Here is a 22,445-nt window from a genome sequence, read left to right as displayed (position 1 = left end):
TATTCTGCAGCTTTCTATTCTGCCAGCAATCTGAGTACCCATGTTCAGGATGTAGCCATTTGTTACTTAAGCTCTTCCACTAAGACTTTCTAACTAGCAAAGAGTCTTATTCTTTCAAAATATCTTAAAACCTATCTTTAAATTTTTTGTTACATGTTAACTAAAATCCACTTATAAGCATTTCCTAAGGCATTAGTTGTATGCAATGATGGGTTTGGTAGTGTCAATATGGGGTTTTTATAATAGCACAACCTCAAAAATGTTGGCTTTACAGGATAATGGTTACATATATTTAGATACTATGTACCCATTAAAAATGAAGTAGAAGAATAAGTAGAGATACTGGGAAATACTCTAATAAAGTAAGTGCAGGAAAAAGTTATAAAAGGTGTGACATTGTTTGGAAGATTGTCACAAAATGTTAGAGGAATATATGAATAATTTTTCTTAGATTGGTTTAAGTAAAGACATTTAAAAATTAAATGCGGCCTTATTGCCTTATTAGTTGAATTACACCAGAAACCTTGTATCTGTTTTTCGGTCAACTCATTCAATAAAATTCTAGTGTTAAAGGTCTGTAGCTTGCTTGATTTTCCCTAACAAAAGTATCTTATAATACTGAATGTTTAGTCTCATCACATCTTTTGATGTAGAGTCCCAATTCCAAGCATGTAGAGTCAGCAACTTTTGGCTCCTGTGCTTTTCATGATCTCCACTAAAATATACCCTCCCACACTTGGACTGTTCAGAAACAGATACAAATTTATCTGCAAAACTAGTTCCCACAGTAGGAAGAAATGCTGCTTTTCCTGGTTGTAGTTTTTGGAAGATAAACTTGACACTTCATTTGGAAAATTAGGACAATTAAAGGCATACTTTAGAGATAACTGCAGCGGTTCAGTCCCAGACCACTGCAAAAAAGCAAAGATTGCAATAAAACATGTCAAATGAATTTTTTGGTGTCCCAATGCATAAAAAAATTATGTTTATACTTTAGTTCATTTAAAAGCATGCAAGAGCATGTCAGAACCAATGTGCTACAAAATGTTATCTGAGCTTTCATCTAGTCTTAAATCCTAATCACAGATCACTATACCCAACACAGTTTTGGGGAGCTTAAGGGAGATGGCCCCCTGGGTGGTGGAAAATCCCTGTATAACTTTTGACTTGCCCAAAACTACTAAAAGCCTACTGTTGACCAGAAGCCTTACCATTAACGAACACACATAATTGTTTATGTGTTATATACTATATTCTTACAATAATAAATTAGAGAAAAAATTAAAATACCTTTACTATATTTTAAAAAGTCCACATGTAAGTAGACATATGCATTTCAAACTTACATTACTCAAGAGTCAACTGTAATAATGAAAAAAATTGAAAATAGTTTGAGAATTACCAAAACGTGATGTAGACACGAAGTAAGCAAATGCTGTTGGTAGTGCCAATAGATTTGCTTAATGTGCAGTTGCCGTAATCCTTCGTTGTATTAAAAAGTAAATCTTTTTTAAAAATGTGGGTGAGGGACACCTGGGTGGCTCAGTAGTTGAGCCTCTGCCTTTGGCTCAGGTCGTGATCCCAGGGTCCTGGGATTGAGTACCACATCAGGCTCCCCCGAGGGAGCCTGCTTCTCTCTGCCTCTCTCTGTGTCTCTCATGAACAAATAATAAAATCTTAAAAACCTCAGTATCTATGAAGTGTAATAAAATGAGTTTTGCCTGTATATAGTTGATGGAAATACCAGTCTAAAGTAATGCCATTGAGTAAGAACTTTACATCAGTATTGGAGTGAAGTAGGGTGAAGGATTCATTTCTTTTAATTCTGTATTAAATACCAGATCCAGAATTGTCCTTTTGTTCTACGTTAAATAGGGTTCTTGTTCATTTGGAGCTCTAAATGAAGACAAACACATTTCTCACTTAAACATGAATATAAATAATCCATTATAAATGTTTTATACCACATTTCACATGTTCTTTTCTTCATTTTATTGGCATATTGTTGCTGTGTAAGATATTTACCAGATGATGGATAGAAACATGCTAAAATGCCATTTCACTAGGTAAAATGACTGTTAAAATTTCTTTCTTCTCCCTTCTAGTTAGTATAAATATAGTTCATACAGCATAACCCTTGACCGTGAAGGAAGAGAAGACCTCAACAGGCTGATGGCAGTCCAAAAGAAAACTAAATAGTTGAAGGTAGAAGATAAAAAGTTGATGTATCTTTCTGACACATTTCCCCTGTAAGCCAAATAAGGAATAGGTCTAGAAATTAAGCATAGTTTCATAATGAATTACAATGGGAGGCACCGTAACACTCAGCTTTATACCTTACTGTCATAAGTTTATTCACCAGCATTTTTCAGGCACTCTAATAGTCCTATCAGTATACAGCTGTGCTTTTCTAAATAACAGCTCTTGAGACGTTAAAGTAGCTAGTATTTGCTCACTTGCTGTGAAAGCTAAACCTCATAAAAGACCTGTTGTTTGTCTTGTCTCCCAACTTTCAGTTCTCCACATAGTCCAGCAGGGCTTCTGTTCCCACTATACCTCAGACTATTTTTATTAAGGCTGCCAATGTTCTCCATATAGACAGATCAATTAGTCACCTCTCCATCTTTTTTGCAATATTTAACATGGATGACTACTTGAAAAACACTCTTTGTGTCTTTTAACACTTCACAGTTTTCCTTCTCTATCATTAGCTAGTCCTTTTCAGTTAATTTTATAGCTTGATTTCCACCTGTTAAAAGGTGCTCTAGAACTGAAATCTAGGTTGTCTTATCTAACCTTTCTGGGTGATCTTAAGTTTAAAAATTATTTGCCAGTGCGCCCTGGGTGGTGCTATATCAGTTAAGCATCCATTGGTTTGGTTTTGGCTCATGACATGAAATAGAGCCTCTCTGATTCCACACCCAGGTCAGAGTCTGCTTGAGACTTCCTCTTCTTTGCCCTTTCCCTGTACCCCCCACCTGCAAATAAACAAATCTTTAAAAAAATTATTTGCAGGCCACTAACTCAAGTTTGTCTTGATATGTCTAATCTGTTGAATTCCAGCTTCCAACTGTCAATGTGAAACCCTCATTTGAATGCCTTATAACATTATTTATACTAATAGTAATAAAAACACATAATAAAATATATCTAAGTGTTACCAAACTCAATCAGCTGTTCAAGCAAAAAGCCTAGGGTTCAGCTTAAGATAGTTACCCTTCTCTTAATCTCCATGATCCCTTCATTCAGCAAGTCTGTCAACACTCTCTCCAGAATGTATCCTTTGTTCAGCCTCCTTTGACAGTCCAAACAAGAATCATTTCTGGGACCACCATTTGTCTTCATAACTTACCCATTCTCCATACTGCAGTCTAAGTGATTTTTTTAAAAATGCAAATTATATTCCCCAGCTGAACACCATCCAAGGATTTATAAGGCCTTGTGAGATCTACCCCTGTCTTTATCTCCAACCTTATATTCAGCTACTCTTCCTCTTTATGGAAAGCCTCTGCCACGCTGGCTGCTGGGTTTTTTTTTTCCCCCCTTCAACAGGCCAAAGCAGGTCCCACTTTAGGGACTCTGCTATTATTAATCAGTTGGCTAGCTTATACTGGTGTCTCATCTTGCTGCTGAGGTACTAAAAAGTAGCCATTAAGGTACTGTTCATTGTTGGTATTATAATACTATTTCTGTAAAGAGACTGTAGCAGGAAGGGCTATATTGACTTACACAGGCATAAAATCATTGGAAGGGAGCCTGAGATTTTTTTTTTTTTTTTCTGAGGGAGCCTGAGAAATTGATAACAGTTTACCTAAAGAAGGAGGGGGACCAGGTGACTAGGGAACTGAAGGAGGAAGTAAACTTCACTGTATAACCACTTTTATCTTTTGAACTTTGAACCATGTAAATGCGTCACCTATTTAAAATAAATTGAAAATAAAACCAGATTAGTTTCTTAAATATTAATAAATACACTGACCTCCTAGCTCCCAACTACAGTGGGATGTGGGAGAGCCCTGGGAAAGTGAGTCGAGAGCATATCTAAAGAGACACTTAAAAAAAAAAAAAAAAAAAAAAGAGTGGCCACCATATCCCAGTGCCTAAAGAGTGCATGTATAGTAGAGATGTGATAAATATTTCTTGACTGAACAAATATGCTTGTTAATTTGCAAACCGCCTTAGAACCATTTACTAATCTCAAACATGAATTGCCAAATTTTTGAAAATGAACCTAGATTTCTGATTTAAAGCTAGTATGTTGCATAGGATCACCTGTAACCAGTACAAGTTAAGAATGAAATACTTTATTTCAGCTAGCTATTTCAGACTTCTTTTTTCTTGTATTATCTCATATCTCCATGTTATCTTAAATCTACCTTTATTTTTTCTAAAGTTTTAGATTAATTTGAGTCCTAATGACACTGATTAAAATGCTAAACTAGTGACTACTTTGCACCTATCCAATGAACTTTTGTGCTGTTTTTTGCTTTGTGCTTTCTTTTTAATAAAAGAAAGGTTGCCAAGGATTAAGTTTCTATCTCGGTGGTTTGGGTATAAATTCAAACAGCCTTTCCAGAAAACAGATTGCAGTATTGATGCAGGCAGACCAGGTCCAAGTATACAGAAGGGGTCCCACAGGACCAGCCAAGGCAGTTCTTGGCTTCCCACAGGATGGAAATCAAACTCCAGCCAGCAAGAAGTGAGAGCAGAGTTGATGAATATAGAAGAGAGCAGATACAGATGAAACATCTGGGATACTCAAAGGGGTATCTTTGTTTGCTGGTCCAGAGTTATAATTAAGGACGGTGGTTTGGTGTACATATCTTCTCAGGCATTCAGGAACTGGTTGAACAAGGACTAGTGTTCAGGTGTCCTTAAGTCACTGATGCCCTGGAGCCCAGGGTCTTGGCGTCTGGGTGTTTGGAGTCCATGGTCTTGGGAGAACTTCCATGAGGACCTCACGTGGTCACTCCTTAGATGTTATCAGTTGTGCTGGAAGACTTCAAAGAAATCATTAACTCCTTGACCTTTACAAGGAGGACATACATTAATGCATGTCTAAGGTGGGGTGTGGGTCCTAGCAAAAACAGAAGCAGGAAAAGGAACAAAGAAAAAAACAGCTTTTTTTAAATTTTTTTTTTCTTATGGGGTCCCTTACAGTTTCTGTCTCAGTGTGACTCAGGAGTTCTAAATTTTGTCATATTCCTTTAATAATTTCCATTAATATTGTTTAAGGAAATAGAGTGTATAAATGTTTCATTACGTTTTAAGGAAATGAAAAATTAGGAACAACACAAATGTCCAGTGATAGGGCAGTTAAATAATGTCATGTTTTTTATGTGATGTAAGTTTTAAGTGATACAGAAAATCTTCAGTTAGATACCTGGCTTGGTTTCATCATACCTTTAATATGAATAAACTGTAAAAAGGAGGATAATAGTTGCTTGTTTATACACTTTTACAAACGCACGCACACACACCAAAGAGAGTGAACTCTACTTTTGGTAAGTTTAAGGATGATTTTTTTAACATTGAATTTCTCTATCTTCTGCACAAAAATATTACCAGCTTTTTAAGAAAACTTAATGGATTCAGAAATAAGAACAATGTGAAATCTAATAGCTGACTAGAGGTTTCTCTAGCAGGATCTGTACCTTTTTTACTTTTTTATTATTTTTTATTTTTATTTATTCATGAGAGACACACACACAGAGAGAGGCAGAGACATAGGCAGAGGGAGAAGCAGGTTCCACGCAGGGAGTCCCATGTGGACTGGATCCTGGGACTCTAGGATCACGCCCTGAGCCAAAGGCAGATGCTTAACCGCTGAGCCACCCAGGCACTGCAGACTTATTTATGTATGGCAATTCTCAAAATATAACCATCCTGGAGAGAGGAGTTCTAATTAGAACACTGCTAAAATGGAAATTTCAATTGTTAGCTATTGCTGAAATACCCTTTAAATCTCAAATCACGGGCAACCTGGGTGGCTCAGTGGTTTAGCGCTGCCTTCAGCTCAGGTTGTAATCCTGGGGTCCCGAGATCGGGTCCCACGTCAGGCTCCCTGCATGGAGCCTGCTTCTCCCTCTGCCTGTGTCTCTGCCTGTCTCTCATGAATAAATAAATAAAATATTTAAAAAATAAAAAAATAACTATTAAAAAATAATAGTAAATAAATTTCAAATCGTGTTGTACTCCTTGATTCTTTGGTTGACCCTTCGGGATGATAATAAGTTTATTGAAAGAAACTTTAAAAATCATTTCAGATTTTGTAGGGCTCACCTTGGATTCAAGAGCTTGCTTATAATTTTACCTTTTCTGGCTTAGTTGTTTAGGGTTTCTTTTTTTCCACAGATCCACGGGCAAGATTATTCGGATATGATATAGTTTTAAATACTTTAAGATGAAATACAGTATTGTGTATAAAAAGAGGTGTGGTAAATTATTATAAAGAAAAAATGTAGTTACTGGTAGTATTTGGCACTGTACATCCTGGGTGATATTACACATACTTGGGTCTACAGTAGCATAGTTGAAGCTCTTTTTTTCTGAGAATATTTGCCGGTTGAAGGACAACTTGGGTTGAGAAACTGCCTATAAACTAATTTACTAGGTATAGGACCTCATCATTTTCTGCCTTTCATTGGGGAAAACTTCTAGAGGCTGACTTCTAAAGGTCTTTTTAGAAAAAAATTCTGTTTTTTTAGTTAAGACATCACAGAGGCTTGTGGCTAAAGTGTCATGAACATACCGATAGAACACAGTTGTTTGTTCTTATTTAAGCCGTATTGTATAATGCTGTTACTTTTTCAGAGTGTTGCAGAGGTAGGAATATGGGAGAGAAGTAATCTGGATAACATGAAAGTGATGCTGGTATCTAAGGAAAGGCGACTTGATTCTGTGGGAAGGGCTATACCTGATCCATCTATTTTCTAGGTAAGCCTGCCTTTGTTCCAAGGACCATACCTTGTTTTTTGCAAATTTTAGTGATAACCAGACCATGATTTCTATTTATCTTTAATTTGGGGAATGTCATCTTTATTATTGTAAAATGAACAATGTCCTTTTAAAACAGTAATTTGTTTATAAAACCTGAGTGAATCATTGGATCTTCATCATGTAAATGTTGACAGATCTTAAGTTTTTCTGGCAAGGGAAGATACACTTGAATAAATGGTAATTATATGAACAGACTAATATGTTGTATATAGAAGCCAAATATATATTAAGTGATCATTAAGTGATCAGTACACATTAAAGCTTATGGCCTTCATTTTAGTTGATAAAAAGTATGTGGACAAGACTGAAATTGAGTACTGAGGGAAGAACTTCATTGAATATTATAAAAAGAACCTCAAAGACTTTAATAAGGTCCTTGATTTTAATTCAGTACATTTCCTCCCATCAGCCAGTAGGTATTGTATTGTGAGACTCTGATCATTCAGTTTGTCTGAACAAGAGGAAAATTAGATATATGTATAAAATATCAGGTAAGGGCACTTTAAACAAAATCAGTTCTCTATTTCAAAAGAAGGCCTACCTCCATATCTGTTAAAAGCAGTTTGGAGTGATGGTTATATACGCTTTAATATTTTGGAAAAAAACACGGTGAAGATAATTCCATAGTGTTCTTAGTTTTCAGATAATAATAGAGCTTAAATACTTGTAAAAAGTGTTTTTGGAGCAATAATATTGATAAGACAACTTGGAACAATCTTTTTCATTGGATGTGGTAAAACTAAATCTTAATCCCATAGGTTTTTAATTAGAGAAGTCGGATTTTTGTAGATTATTACATCTCATTCTAAATAATGGGTATAACCTTTTAAAAAACAGTTTTTGCAGTCTGAACTGTCATTGCAATTTCACATAAAGAATGCTGAATCAAATTTAAATTATGGGTTTTTTTTGTGGGGAAGAGGGATAAGTTGGGGGCTACTTTATGTTCATGTTTGGAAATAATGTTTTAAATCTGAAACCTATCGTCTAGATTTGAGTATGAGCACAGTTGAAGAGGATTCTGACACAGTAACAGTAGAAACTGTGAATTCTGTGACTTTGACTCAGGACACAGACGGGAACCTCATTCTTCATTGCCCTCAGAATGGTAGGAGAACTTTCTGTCATACAATTGTGGATCTTTCTATATTTCTGGATTTTATGTCACCTTTGATCCCTGTTACCCAGATAGACAGCTTAGGCTAGGACAGTAGAAAAGGGAGTTATCTCTTTGGATCATGAATTAACTTAAATTTATATTTTTATTTTTTAAATATACCTTTGTAAAAAAATATATATATATATACCTTTGTATTTTTAAAATTTGTCAGGTATTTGAACTTTGATTAATCTCATAGCTACTTTCATGAATAAGTAGAATCTCTTGAGCCTATAAAGATGATGATGGATTAACTGTAATATACTTCCTCTTTGATATCATTTGGTGCCAGCAATGTACATTAGGAAATGTAGTAGTCCTGTCAGTTTTTTTTTTTTTTGCTCCAGTCTGTTAAAGGATTTTATATGACTGAATAAGATTTAATGTGATTACCTATATAATCAATCAAGATTCAACAGGCTTGTGATTTTGTTGTCACTTCTCTACCTATTTATTATTTATATTTATTATGTATTTTGCTGTAATTTTATCTTTCCTCAACCTAGGCTTTATCTCCTTTTCCCATTCAATACTTAATTTCTGGTTATTTTATTCAAACTTGTGATTTTAACTATCACCTACTATTAAAATGATTCAAACTTCTGTCTTATTTTCTGAATTCTTTGTGTTTCTCATAGGCACCTTAAATTTCACATGTTCCTAACTGAATTCTTCACAAAATTCCCAGACTAGTTTTGTTTCTCAGTCAATTTCATTACTTAGCAATGCAGATCATAAATGTGGGTAGGAATAAACTCTTTTCTCATCTCCTACTTTCATTCTATCATGAAGATTTGTTGATAGTATTTTGTTTCTTGAATCCATTGCTTTCTTTGTCTCAAGTCCCCCTTTCTTAGTTCAGAGTCTCATTTCTCACCTGGGAGGCCCCACTAGCCTAATGAGTCTCCCAACTTGAATTCATCTTTCAAACTGCTGATGACCTTGCTCATGATACTCAGTAGTGTAGGAAGGTTTGTTTTTTCAAGTTTCCCATGGTTTTTAGAGTACAGTGATGGCCTCCCATCATCTCCGCTTTCCTTACAGCCTCACTTCCTGCCACATTTCATATATCTGTGTCCCAGCAATTCATAGGTGTCTTGTTTTCCTTACGTACCTTAAGCTTTTCATACCTCACTGTCACTGCAAATAATTATTCCTAGTGCCAGTATTATCATTACCCCTAGCTTCTATTCATTCAAGTTCTTTCCAATTCAAGACACCTTCTCCAGGAAGCCTTCCTTTACCAGTAGACAAAATTAGATGTCTCTCCCCTCAGCTCATGGAACAGTCTCTTCATTCCACCTGCACAGCTCTTACAGCACCATTTTGAGATTGTTGCTTTAGTCATCTCCTCCATCACCCTGTGAGCTCTCCTTGACAGTCAAGGGTATCTGTCATTGTTCTCTTCCCAGCACTTAGCACATAGTAGGCATTCAGTGATTATTAGTGAATGATTTAAATTACCAACGCCTATCTTTACTTGTGAAATATTTGGAAAGATAGGTAGTTAGTAGCACTGAAATATTATATTTAAAAAGTGGCCCCTCTGTTCTCCTAATTCTTGTTATCAGAATAGGAGCTGAGATACTGTCCTGGGGATATAGAAGACAGTGTCGTTGAAGTCCTACTTGCACAATTGGGTTAACTGAGCAAATTGATAAGAAAATTATTTTATAGTTACTTGTTGAAGATTTTGGGTTTTCTCATTGGTTTGAAGATTTTGAGTTTTTGTTTGTTTGTTTGTTTCATTAGAAGCTGATGAAATAGACTCAGAAGATAGTACTGAACCTCCACATAAAAGGCTTTGTCTGTCTTCTGAGGATGATCAAAGTATTGATGATTCTACTCCTTGCATATCAGTTGTTGCACTTCCACGTAAGTCACTATGTATTAAGAACAGAGTTCCCTTTTGAAATCACATTGTAGCTTGGGAGAGATCAAATTGGCATTTCAAGGTAGACTTAGGTCCATTATTTTCCTCTTCATTAGTCACAAAAACCTTCCTAACTAAAACACTTAATGACTCTAAATGCTTTTACATATATTGCCTATTTTAATCTTCTCAGCCTTTTTAAAAAATTACTGTCATCCTTCCTACCCCAAGCTTTTTGAGACATTTTCTCTTGATCATGTTCTCCCCCTTGATATTGTAATATCACAGATATACTGTTGTTTTTTTTAATGTACTGTATTGTATGTGTTGTTTTGTCAATAAAGAGAATTTTTTTTTTTCACCCACACCTCACCCAGAAGCATTTTTGGCCCTCATAGAGAAAGAATGCTCTAGAGTAGGTGTTATGATTCCTGTTTTTTTTTTTTTTTTTTTTTTGATTCCTGTTTTTAATGAGAAAACTAAGACATGGAGAGGTATGAGAACTTGTCTAAGGTCATACCAGGCATTCTGGTACTTGAGAACTTTCATTTTGCACCCAGGATCAAGCAAAATCACATCTTTATCCAGTTGGAAAAAAGTAAGATTAGGTTTTCATCATAGCAAAACCTTGTCTTTACAAGTAGATGTGTACTTTTTATGTAGAGTTTGCTTATTCAGTTGAACAGAAAAACCATTTTATATCAGTTTACTGTGAGACTTTATTGAACAATGGTTCATATTAATGCCACTAACATTGCTCCTAGTGACATATACAAACATAATGCATTTCTAATTAAATGATCTTTCCTTCTAGTGATGATTCATGATTTTTAAAACTCCTGATTTGACTATCATTAGGTTGTGATCCAGTCTTAAAATTTGATTGGCCTGTCTGTACAGATATAATCCTATATGGACATTTTCAAAGCTGGAAGTTTTTTTAATTCAGAAATAATTAACCTGTAACATTATGTTAGTCTTAGGTGCACAATAGTAATTTAGTATACATACATGTTGTGAAATGAACATAAGTCTAGTTAACATCTGTTACCACACATAGTTACAGTTTTTTTCTTGTGATAAGAACTTTAAAGATTACTCTTAACAATTTCCAAATATATCTTAGATATTATTAACTATAGTCACAGTGCTGTACATTACATCCCCAGGATATAAAATAAAATGAAAATACTTATTTTACTAAGCCAGAATTTGTGAGGGATTATTTTTACATAAATTATGGCTGGTTAATTCATTTGGTTAAAGTTGAGTACCTTGATCAAACTACAGTTGATATTTTGTTCTATTTTATGGTGTTAGACTGAATCCTTCACACACTACTTAGCTTAACTGGGCAGGATGATATGGATGTGCTAGCATAAAAGCATCTGAATTGCTTGAAATCAGGTCAGCATGATGACGTATGGAGGACATTCTGGAGCCTAATATTTACAGTGAGACTAAATTTATGAAAAGTGGACTTGAAGTATTGTTCCTAGATTTGTTAAAAGTGTGTTGATAAAATCACAAACAAGTTTAGGGAAACTTCTCCATTAAAAAAGTCATATAAAAACATAAAATGCTGTGTTTGTCACCATCATTTAGCACTGATTGAATGGGCAAGTCATTTTTTGCTGAACTTTAGGGAAGTAAATATTAGCTTTTAAAGATAGTTATTAATTTAAGTTTTAATTTTAATATTCAAGTTTACATTCTTTTAAAACTGGTAAAAATTTGATCCTTAAAAATCCTCTTAACTCTTATGTTAGTCATTCTACATCACTTAACACTTCTTACTATGATTATCTACCACCATATTTACTCCATTCCCTAGTCACAGTTAGAACTCTTGGTAATTATTCATTTAGATAATTGTTGCAATATCTTAACCTCTTCTACCTTTTGTTATCCACACTACCTTGTTTATTACTCCCATTACCTCCTTTGCTGTTACTTATTAATGAGATCTACTTCCTATCTTTCCAGGGAATCCATTTGTGATCTACTTCCAGCACTACTTCCTATGTTTCCAGGTTATTTCTTCTAATACTCTTTATTGCTTATAGTCCTTTGCCCCACTAGGACCCACTGATCTGACCACTTTTGCATTGTTCTTTTCCACTTGTATCTTTTGTTTCTCTACCCAGTTTGTTTCATGGTTAATCATTATAATCACTCTTGCATTTACCCTCAAATCCTTTTTTCATTCTTTTAGTAAAACCACAACCCTGGTTAAATCTGTCTACCTATTTATGTCTATACTGGCACAGCTAATTGAAAAAGAGCACAAGCAAGCTGAGTGATCTTACTTTAAACTCATGATCATTAACTTGAAGTGGGCTCATACTGTTGCCTGCCAGCTATGCCACACTTACCAAATGGATGATTTTTCTCCCATTCAGTGATGACTGTCATAAACTCCTGAAACTTCTAGTATTTTCTCCACCTTTGTTCCTCTCAGCAGATAACCTTGTTTCTACTTACTGAGAAAATTGAAGTAGAACAAGTTCCTACAAAATTCCACTACAACAAATACATATCCACATGTAGCTAAGTCCATACATTCTCTCTTTTCTGCTAACGCCGGCCCTTTGCTTTACTAGATTGCATCCCTTTTACCTACTCAAGGACATCGTTGCAGCATTTGTTTCCTGTCTCCTCTGAATCATCAGTTTTTTATTCTCTACTGGATCATTCCCATAGGCGTTACTAACATACTATAATATCTTCTTTAAAATAAAAACTCCCATTTGCCCACTTTAGGCTCCCATCTAACTGCTCTCCTTCCTTTAGAGCAGAATACTTCGAAAGAATTGATCACTTACCTCCATTTCTTCTTTCATTCTTCCTTAAACCCACTCCAGTCAGGGTTTCACCTCTAACAGTTCACCAAAACTGTTCTTCCCAGGTCTACTGAGACTATCATGCTGCTACGGCCAGTGGTGGTTATTGTTTGTTTTAGTCTTTGTCATATTTACTTGATCTGTCTACACTTTTTGACAATATTTATCACTCTGTAACATTTTGTCATTTGATTTCTAAGGAACACTTTCCTCTAGTTTTTTTCTACCTTAATATCTGTGCCTTTTGAGTCTCTTATACTGTTCACATCTCCCCAGGCTCTAAATTGCAGTAGTCCAGGACTCAGTTCTTAAGTTGCTTCTGTTTTGTTTTCTTTCTTTCCCTAGAATTCATGGTTTTAAAACCTATCTCAGGTAATGATGCCCAGATTTATTCCATTCCAGACTTCATCTTAATTCTAGATGTTTAATCTCAAACTAGTATGTTTAAATCCAAGCTCCTGAAACTTCTTAAATTCTAAAATTTGATTCTTCTGTGCTCTTCCCCATTTCGTTAATGGAAGATACATTCATCCAATAGTTCAGATTTTTGAAACTTTAATAACATCCTTGACTTTTCAGTTTCTTTCGTATTTGGTTTATCTGCAAATCCTTTTGGTTCCCAAATCAAAATATATCCACAATTTGAACTACTCATCACCTTCACTTGCTTCAGCCCTTGTCCAAGTCACTGACTTCTCTTACCTGGATTACTGAATTAGCCTCTTAACTGATTTCCCTGCAGCCCCTCTTGCCCTTCAGTTTGTTGTCTGCTTAGGAGCCAGAGCGAGCCTATTAAAAGTCAGATTATGTAACTCTGCGTCTTCCAGTAGTTTCCCATTTGAGCATTAAAGCCAAAGTCTTTACATTGCCCTTCAAGTCTCCACACGACATCTTTATGTTCCTGTTCAGTCTTCTGTAGCCACTCTGTCTTCCTTGCCATTCCTTTGAACAGTCCAGGTGTGCCTCTATCTCAGTCTTTGCCCTTGGCTTTCCCTCTGCATGAAGTGCTCCTCTTTAAGATACCTATGCAACTAGCTCCTTTTCTCACTTGCGTCTAGCTCTTGTTTACTTTTCCTGGCCTGCTATCTAAAATTTCAGTCCCTACGTCCAATACATTCTCTTTTCTGCTTTATTTTTTTCTCATTAGTTATCAACATTTGACATAATATGTTCATTTTGTGTCTTCCTTACTAGAATAGAAGTACCATGAAGTCAAGATTTTGTTTCATTTGCTTACTGCTGTCTTCCCATTACCCAAAGCAATATGTGGTGTGTGTGATTAGGCACACAATAAATTTTTGTTAAATATATGTGTATTTGTTAAATGTATATATGTGGGCTTAATTGGCAAGGAATGTGTTAGGAAATGAGATGGTCACATATTTTTTTTTCCCATGGGTTTTTTTTTTTAATAATTAAAACTTGTATATTCTGGAGTTGAATTGTTCTTTTTTTCTTTAAGTTTCAGAAAATGATCAGAGCTTTGAGGTGACCATGACTGCAACCACAGAGGTGGCAGATGATGAGATTACTGAGGGAACTGTGACACAGATTCAGGTATAGTGAGTCTTTTTACTGACTACAAGAGGATTATCCTTAACACATACTTTAGGTGATAAAATGATGAGAACATAATTTGTCTGACAAGACAGAATTGAGGTAAGATTTATTATTTCATTCATATTTCCAGTCCCTGCTTACATGAATCTCAGAATAGTAGACAAAGATAGAGTTTGAAAATGCATTCCCTGTAGAGTGGTTCACATCTGTTGAAACAGATGGTGCACATGCATTCATCAACTACATGGAATAATCTCACTTGAGCTATTCAATAACCTTAAGTTTATCTTAACAATTATATAAGATATTGATATAAAGCCTTTTAAGTGTTAACCCAACAGTTAATGTCTAGTAACTGATTTAGAAAGGCCACATATGTTCCCTGTTCTAATGTAAAGGGAAACTACTCATCTCACATAGATTTTAAACAACAGTCGAAGTCCCTTTTGGTGCCTATAGGACTAAGATACATTTTACCCTGAGTTAAGAGGTTGAATAGCAAGTAGGACTTACTACTTTCCTTTTCTGTGAACTTCTTTGTCTCATATGAGTCATTTCTGCCAAACGTAATCAGAATTCTTTGCTCTCTTTGATAACCTGGAGCTTAAATCTATTTTACTTTTTTTTTTTTTTTTAATTTATTTCTTTATGATAGTCACAGAGAGAGAGAGAGAGAGAGAGAGGCAGAGACACAGGCAGAGGGAGAAGCAGGCTCCATGCAGGGAGCCCGACGTGGGATTCGATCCCGGGTCTCCAGGATCGCGCCCTGGGTCAAAGGCAGGCGCCAAACTGCTGCGCCACCCAGGGATCCCTCTATTTTACTTTTAAGTTTATGTCTGGCTGATTGTGCCTTTCTTTTTTAGTATCTTGTCCTTTTGCTTCATTTCTTTATTTAAAAAAATATTTTTGAAGTAGATACTAGAGACATTATGACATTATTTTTCTTATGTGAAGTATCACAATGACCCTTCAGTTAAGTGTAAGAGTTACGAGGTGATATATAACATCAAAGACTAAGGACATCTCAGGTGGGTGCACTGTGAACCTTTTTCAACAGGAAGCTTTACAGTGATTCCAGGATGACAGCATTTTTAGAGGAGTAAGTCTTTCATGTGTTTCAAACAGTATTGAGCCTGGCTAGAGATCCTCATAATCTGCTCTTGGATTTCAGTGGGTGATTTGGAAGGAATTTTTTCCAAGTCCTCTGAAGCCATAGAACACATTCTTCAAAATGGGGCTTCTCAAATTCATTCCAATTCAAAGAATGTATAGTCTCACTTCAATTCTGTTTTGAAGAATTGAAATCTCACTTCAATTCTAGTAAAAATAGCTGTGTATATATACGTGTGTGATTTGGTTTACAACTTGTTAAAAGACTGGGCATTGTCAGTGTTAGACAAATCATAGGGTGTTTTTTTGGGGGGTTATTTCTTTAGAGTTAATGAGTTAATAATTTGCTGTTGGCCTCTTGGTTTGTTATTACCAGTGCAGTGAATGAAGAACATTTAATAATTTCTAGTAGCTGTTTCACAAGAACACCGTTAGGTCGTGAGTTCGTGAGTGAAAGCATAGTTCAGAGTTCAGAACTAGTCTGCTTTTCGCTGTGCTCTGTGTCAAAGCAGGTGTAATTATTTCGCATATTGTAGCAGTTGATGTACTAGTTCCATTTCAGCAATGGGAGATGCTTGAAAAGTAATTAGAAACTAAAAAAGGTTCAGAGAGTGAGCTGTATATTCTAGACTCACTTTGGGAAATAGTGATTTTATTCTTTTAACCAGGTGATTAACATGTAAGAGAAGGTCATCTCAGAATATTTTCTACATTACATTTCTTAATAGTGGGTATTATTTTTATCAAAGTCTTTCACAGCAATCTATATCACCCTTGAAGAATAACCTCTGTGTATCAAATCTTAGACAATTGGGATCTTCAGAATATGAGAGGCCTTAGATATTACTTGTCTAGTCTTCTCCATTTTCACCTTTATAAAGGTAGCCTCTTGATCTTTAAAAAAAAAAAATTATATATATATATATATATATATATATATATATATATATATGGACACATAAACACAGGGTTACAAAACTTTTCATACTTGTTCCAGTGACTTTAGCCTTTTGCGCACGGATTTAATTAAGAACAGCACTCTCTTGAATACAAGATATTCATTACTCCCAGATATAAAAAAAACATAGGCGACAATGGAAATGTGACATTTCTCGTGTTCACTGACAGCTTCTCTCTTTCCAAGTAGGATAATTTCAGTTCCTCTTGAAATTAGAAATTCAGTTTCTCCCTATTCAATAAATAGTCCAGTGTCTGTTAGGACTTCCCTCTGGCCAGTGACATAGTGTAGTTGATCTAGTCAACTGAAATTGAACTTCGTTGAGTGGCCACTAGCGTGTGACTTTCCTCCTGGTCTGCCTATGATAGATGGACTTATCCCTGAAATGGTGTCACGGTTGCCACATCTTCCTGATTCACGCTATAGCTGTATCTAACCCAAGGCACCAGCTCTCTTAAGCGGCTTTAGTTCCTACAGAATTCGTTAGATTAGGTATGTCTGTAATTGAAAATATACCTGGTGTGATAATTGCATACATGTACTGAAAGCCACTGAATTGTATACTTTAAAGGGTGAGTTTTATGGTATGTGAATTATATCTCAAAAAGCTGTTAGTTTTTAACTCTACATTTCTTGATAAAGACTGCTTTAGCTACAATAATAATAAAAAAAGGAATACCATATAGTTCTTTGATAAGAAGGTACATTGATGAGGTTAGGAACCAGTTTTAGAGATTGGTGAAAATAAAGTTGTCAATAAAAAATAAGCAGACCTTGATTTTGTAGTGTCTTTTGATTTGGCCTGTTAATCCTTTAAATTTAACCAAGAGATTACATTACAGATGATTATATATTTATCAGCAAACTACCTATGAGGACATGAACAGTCATGATATTCAATCAAAGCATTTCCATTTTATTGTATGTATGAGCTCATTTTACATATCTAAATATACGTATGGCTTTAGATATCTTATATTGGTTTAAGTACCTAATGGAATCTTAGTTACTCTATAAATTCAGGCCACTACTACGGAGTTATTAAACAAAGGCCATATTTTGTTAGGCAGTTTTGTTTTCAAATTACCGTAATAAAAATTAAAAAATACTTGTTTTTCTATAAATTGAAATTGTTTTTACTATATCTAAAGCAAATGAATTCTGTATTACTATATTAGAGTTTCATAATGTTTAGTATCGCAAAGAAAATGAATCAGGTTGTATTAAATCAACCTATACTTTTTTTTCTTTTTTTACCTTTACTTCTTCAAGATTCTACAGAATGAACAACTAGATGAAATATCCCCCTTGGGTAATGAGGAAGTTTCAGCAGTTAGCCAAGCATGGTTTACAACTAAAGAAGATAAGGATTCTCTGACTAACAAAGGTAAAAAATATATATATATATTTTTTTAATTTATTTATGATAGTCACACAGAGAGAGAGAGAGAGGCGGAGACATAGGCAGAGGGAGAAGCAGGCTCCATGCACCAGGAGCCCGATGTGGGATTCGATCCCGGGTCTCCAGGATCGCGCCCTGAGCCAAAGGCAGGCGCTAAACCGCTGCGCCACCCAGGGATCCCGGTAAAATATATTTTAAATTTTAGTGTCCATTGGGAATAAATAGAGATAAAAAGAACTTATAGTCATCAGGATTTTGATGATTTCATAATTGTGATTGAGTAGTTACAATAATTGAGTTTTTGTAATTGTTTAACTTTGGCTCTGAATGAGACCATGAAACCAACATTAATTTCTTAATAATTGATCATAACTTCTCTGAGATGCAGTAAATTATAAACAGATGCACAGTGGTAGCATTTAAAAGAAAGTATAGTTACTGCACATGGGAGTGGGAAGTCAAGTCTTTTCAGAGATCTAACTTTGGCCTGATAAGCAGCTTAGAAGATTAAAGTGTTTATAGAGCTATGGAGTTCATAAGGATTGGTAGGGAGCTGTTATAAGAAAGTGGGGGTTGTGTGTACACCACTCTGAAGTAAGAAAAGGAAGCAAAAGTAAGTAAATTGATTGTTTTCAACCACTGCATAGTAAATACTCATTTTGAATATATAATTCACTTGATATCCAACATATTATTTTTATCTTGTCCTAGGATCTTTTGTGTGTTCTCTTGCCCATAAAATATATTATTTCCATTGATAATTTTTCAGACAGTTTTGAGCATGATTTGGTTCTTTAATTTTCATGTATTTTTAGCATGCCTTTATTGCTCAAAGAATAAGATATACAACTGAGAAGAAGTAATAGTTTTTCAGTCTTTTACTAATTATTGTCTTTATTTAATAGAATCAATTGTATCCGTTTTGTTTTTGTTTTTGTTTTTATTTTAGAGAAGAGGAAAGAGTGAGAGGGGAGGGAAGGGCAAAGAGAGAGGGAGAGACCAGATCTCAAGCCGACTCTGGTCTGAGCGCAGAGCCTGATGCAGGGCTCGATCTCATGACCCAGAGATTATGACCTGACCTGAAAGCAAGAGTTGGACACTTAACTGACTGAGCCTCCCAGGTGTCCCAGAATCAAATGTATTCTTAAAAACAAGGGGTTACAGGGCCCCTGGCTGACTCAGTCAGTAGAGCATTTGACTATTGATCTCAGGGTCATGAGTTCAAGCCTCACATTGGGCACAGGGCCTTAGAATAAAAGAGGTTACAGACAATTAAAATACTTAAAAGAAGTTGCAAAAATAACTCCCTGGGATCTTTCAGATTTCAGATAAACAAGAAATTAGCTACATTTTATTCCCTCAGATAATTTATTTAATCACATAGCAAACTTTAGTATCTTATTGCTCTTGAGGGATAACATTTTCTATAACATTATCTGTTTTTCTTTAAGGACATAAATGGAAACAGGGGATGTGGTCTAAGGAAGAAATTGATATTTTGATGAACAATATTGAACGCTATTTAAAGGTATTTTATGGCATATTTTTTTTGTTTCACGAATTTTTCATTGCCAATTGCAAAAATTAATCACAGCATCATTGTATCTACTTACTAGGAGCTTTGCAGTAATTTCTGTAATGGATGATTGACTAATATGTATGTTATAGCTTCATAATTGTAAGGTGTATGATTATAGTATATTTTAAAATAAATTTTGAATTCGTAGTTTACAGTAGCTTTACTGCTTTAGGAAACACCTGAAGTTTATACAAAATCCTAAAAGCTTTTCAGAATCTTAAAGCCCTGTCTTTTCAAGCAGCCTATAAGAGTTTAAGCTTATATTGTCTGAAGCCTAATATACACATCTTCTTTGAGTGAACTTATGACATGAGAGTCTTCCTCTTTTTTAAAAAAAAATGAATAATTTAGTTCATTTTCATATTGAGGCCTATTTGCTGTTAGCTAAGTCATTCTTTTCATTAAATATCTCTTGAACAAAGTGTTTTTGAAGTACTGGAGATATGAATTGCCATAACCCATGGTATTGCCTTTTTAAAAACCAGCAGTTGATTTGGGAATGTTGAAAGCAAGTAAAAAATAATACAAGGCTTTGTACCCTTGAGTGATACATGCTGTGAATTCTGCATGAGATTGGAGAAGGAAGAATATGTTCTTAGGGTTAGGACAGTTATTGAAAATATTGGAAGAACAGGATTTTTTTTTTTTTTTTTTTTTTTTTTTTTTGGAAGAACAGGATTTGAGTGGAGTCTTACAGGAATAGAACTTTGGTAGCGTGGGGCCGGAGGGAACAGCATGAGCAAATGCTGAGCACCAAGGAGTCAGAAATGAAACCCAGAGCACATTAAGTTAGCCCCTTTAACTTGAACTGAATAATTAGCCTTTGGAAACTTGACTGTGAAGTCCAGTCCTATAGGAAATGAGAAAAACGGGTAACTTAGTTGAGTGAGGGATTGGTGGAGTAGGTCTGTGCTCTTCTCAAGGAAATCTTTCCAATGATTTGCTTATCATTCCCTTAAAGGAGTTAGTGCATGTTTGAAAAACAGACCATAGCATTGTTTGGGAATGGGAGGTGTACAGTATTTATTTAGCCATTCTCCTATTGTTTGATACTTAGGTGGTTTATATAATTTTTAACTATTATACATACATTGCTGCCTAGAATGTCCACATTCTTAAGCTTAATTTTAACCTGCATTCTTCCCAAGCGAAGCTCTGTAAATTATAAAGAGTAAATTAAAAACTTAAGTTCTGGGGCGCTGGGTGGCTGTCGGGTTAAGCGTCTGCCTTTGGGTCAGGGCATGATCCCAGGGATTGAGGCCTTCGCTGGGGAGCCTATTTCTTCCTCTCCCTCTGCTGCTTCCCCTGCTTATGCTTGCTCTCTCTGACAAATAAATAAATAAAATCTTAAAAAAAACAACAACCCTTTAGTTCTTTGTTAATGAATAAAGATCCTTCTCACCAAACTAATTTTTTAAAGAGAAACACAGATACAATGACCACTGAAAAACGTATTCAGAAGTGTATTAAAGTTATCCACTGGTCACATACACTTTAGTTAAAACTTGAAAAATGCAGATTTCGATAAGGCAGTAACGAATGGTAAGAACACAGAACTTTGGGAAGTAAGCTGATTTGTTGTCTGGAGAATTGGAGTGGATGGTTTCCAAGGACCCCTTCAACTCTATGATTAAAGAGTGGTATTGCGACTGAAATTTGAGACCTTGTAGAGGATCATTTCACTTGACCAGATAAGAGTAGTTAAAGACTTTAAAGGACAGTGGTGGAAGAATTGGCAGGGAAAGGGTAGATAAGCAGGTAGTCTCTCTAAGGACACTTGGTGACTGGATGTTGGGGAAGAAGGAAAAGAAGGATTCAGAGTGATTTATTTTGGATGACTGGGAGAATGATGAATGGATTGGCAGAAATAGGAAATGTCCAAAAAGATGTACTGATCTTGGCAAAAGATATTTTGTCTTATATTTGACCATGGTTTTTATTATGTGCTGCTGTTTAAAAAGATAGCAGAAGAATCTTTTCATCTCACTATATGGTTATCCTGCAACACAGTGTCTTTCATGTATTAGGCTTGTAAATGTTACGTTTAATTATTTGCAGAACTGGCATAAGAGAATTTTAGATTCTAAAATTAGAAACTTGGAGCACCTTGCCGGCTTAGTCAGTAGAGTGTGTGACTCTTGATCTCAGGGTCTTAAGTTCGAACTCCACATTGGGTATAGAGATTACTAAAAAAAAAAAATTACTAAAAAAAATTTAGAAACTTTACTGTGAAGGGTTTTTTTATACATTCAAGAGAATGGATAAAATGCATATCAATGTAATTTTATTTCTTTAATTGGCTTCTGTTATTTATTGTGGTTTTGTGATCCATACCCTGTTGACTTTTTTTTAACTATTTCATTATGCTAGTATATATACTGTAGTAACCTATGTGCAGTTAATGGTCATTTGGGGTCTTTTTAGTTTTTTTGATATTAATTTGTACAAATCTGATGGATGTAAATGGTATTTTATTTTGGATTTAATTTGTATTCCTCTGATTACATAATCTTATATGTTTAGTGGCCACTTTTTAGGTTTCCTCTTTGAAATTCCTATTTGTGTTTTTAATCAGTTTTTCTCTGGGGTTATCTTTTTCATTTTCTAGACACTCTTAATGTATGCTGGATACTAATGGCCTTTTGTTTATTTGTAGGACAGGTATTTTGTCCCAATTCAGTGGCCTATCTTTTCCCTCTCTGTGGGGGTCATTTGATGAAAAAAGATTCCTCATTTCAGTATCAAAATAACCATTTTTTCCTTTTATATTTTGCATGGTTATTTAAGAAATCCTCTTCTGCCTCAAGGGCAGAAAGATACTCCCCCATATGTTGTCACATAAAAGTTTTAGAGTTTTACCTTTCCTGTTGATTTTTTTTTCCTATAGCTTTGAGATGGGGTTTCACTGTTGTTGGAGGTTTTTTTTTACACAGAAGACAGTCGTCCTAGCATTGCTATGGAG

General features: G+C 35.1%; 1 protein-coding gene and 1 long non-coding RNA gene across 14 annotated transcripts in view; one reads left to right on the top strand and one right to left on the bottom strand.

Moving 5' to 3' along the window:
• Positions 1–15,063, bottom strand: part of LOC144288989 (uncharacterized) — a 90,331-nt gene extending 75,268 nt beyond the window's left edge. For all 4 annotated transcript variants that reach the window (XR_013357047.1, XR_013357046.1, XR_013357045.1 and 1 more), the window contains exon 1: positions 14,948–15,063. This is a non-coding gene — a long non-coding RNA (uncharacterized LOC144288989). The remainder of the gene's footprint in view (positions 1–14,947) is intronic.
• Positions 1–22,445, top strand: part of DMTF1 (cyclin D binding myb like transcription factor 1) — a 44,348-nt gene that overhangs the window by 4,236 nt on the left and 17,667 nt on the right. For 9 of the 10 annotated variants that reach the window (XM_077857139.1, XM_077857144.1, XM_077857138.1 and 6 more), the window contains 6 exons: positions 6,814–6,936; positions 7,991–8,107; positions 9,911–10,033; positions 14,337–14,431; positions 17,775–17,889; positions 19,356–19,432. In XM_077857139.1, coding sequence (XP_077713265.1) covers positions 7,999–8,107; positions 9,911–10,033; positions 14,337–14,431; positions 17,775–17,889; positions 19,356–19,432 — 519 coding nt within the window. In that variant the 5' untranslated portion in view covers positions 6,814–6,936; positions 7,991–7,998. The remainder of the gene's footprint in view (positions 1–6,813; positions 6,937–7,990; positions 8,108–9,910; positions 10,034–14,336; positions 14,432–17,774; positions 17,890–19,355; positions 19,433–22,445) is intronic. The other variant, XM_077857145.1, reaches the window with a different exon arrangement.

The sequence above is a fragment of the Canis aureus genome, chromosome 18 (genome assembly GCF_053574225.1).
Source record: "Canis aureus isolate CA01 chromosome 18, VMU_Caureus_v.1.0, whole genome shotgun sequence".
Taxonomy (NCBI): Eukaryota; Metazoa; Chordata; class Mammalia; order Carnivora; family Canidae; genus Canis; species Canis aureus.
This window is presented reverse-complemented; position numbering and strand designations above follow the sequence as displayed.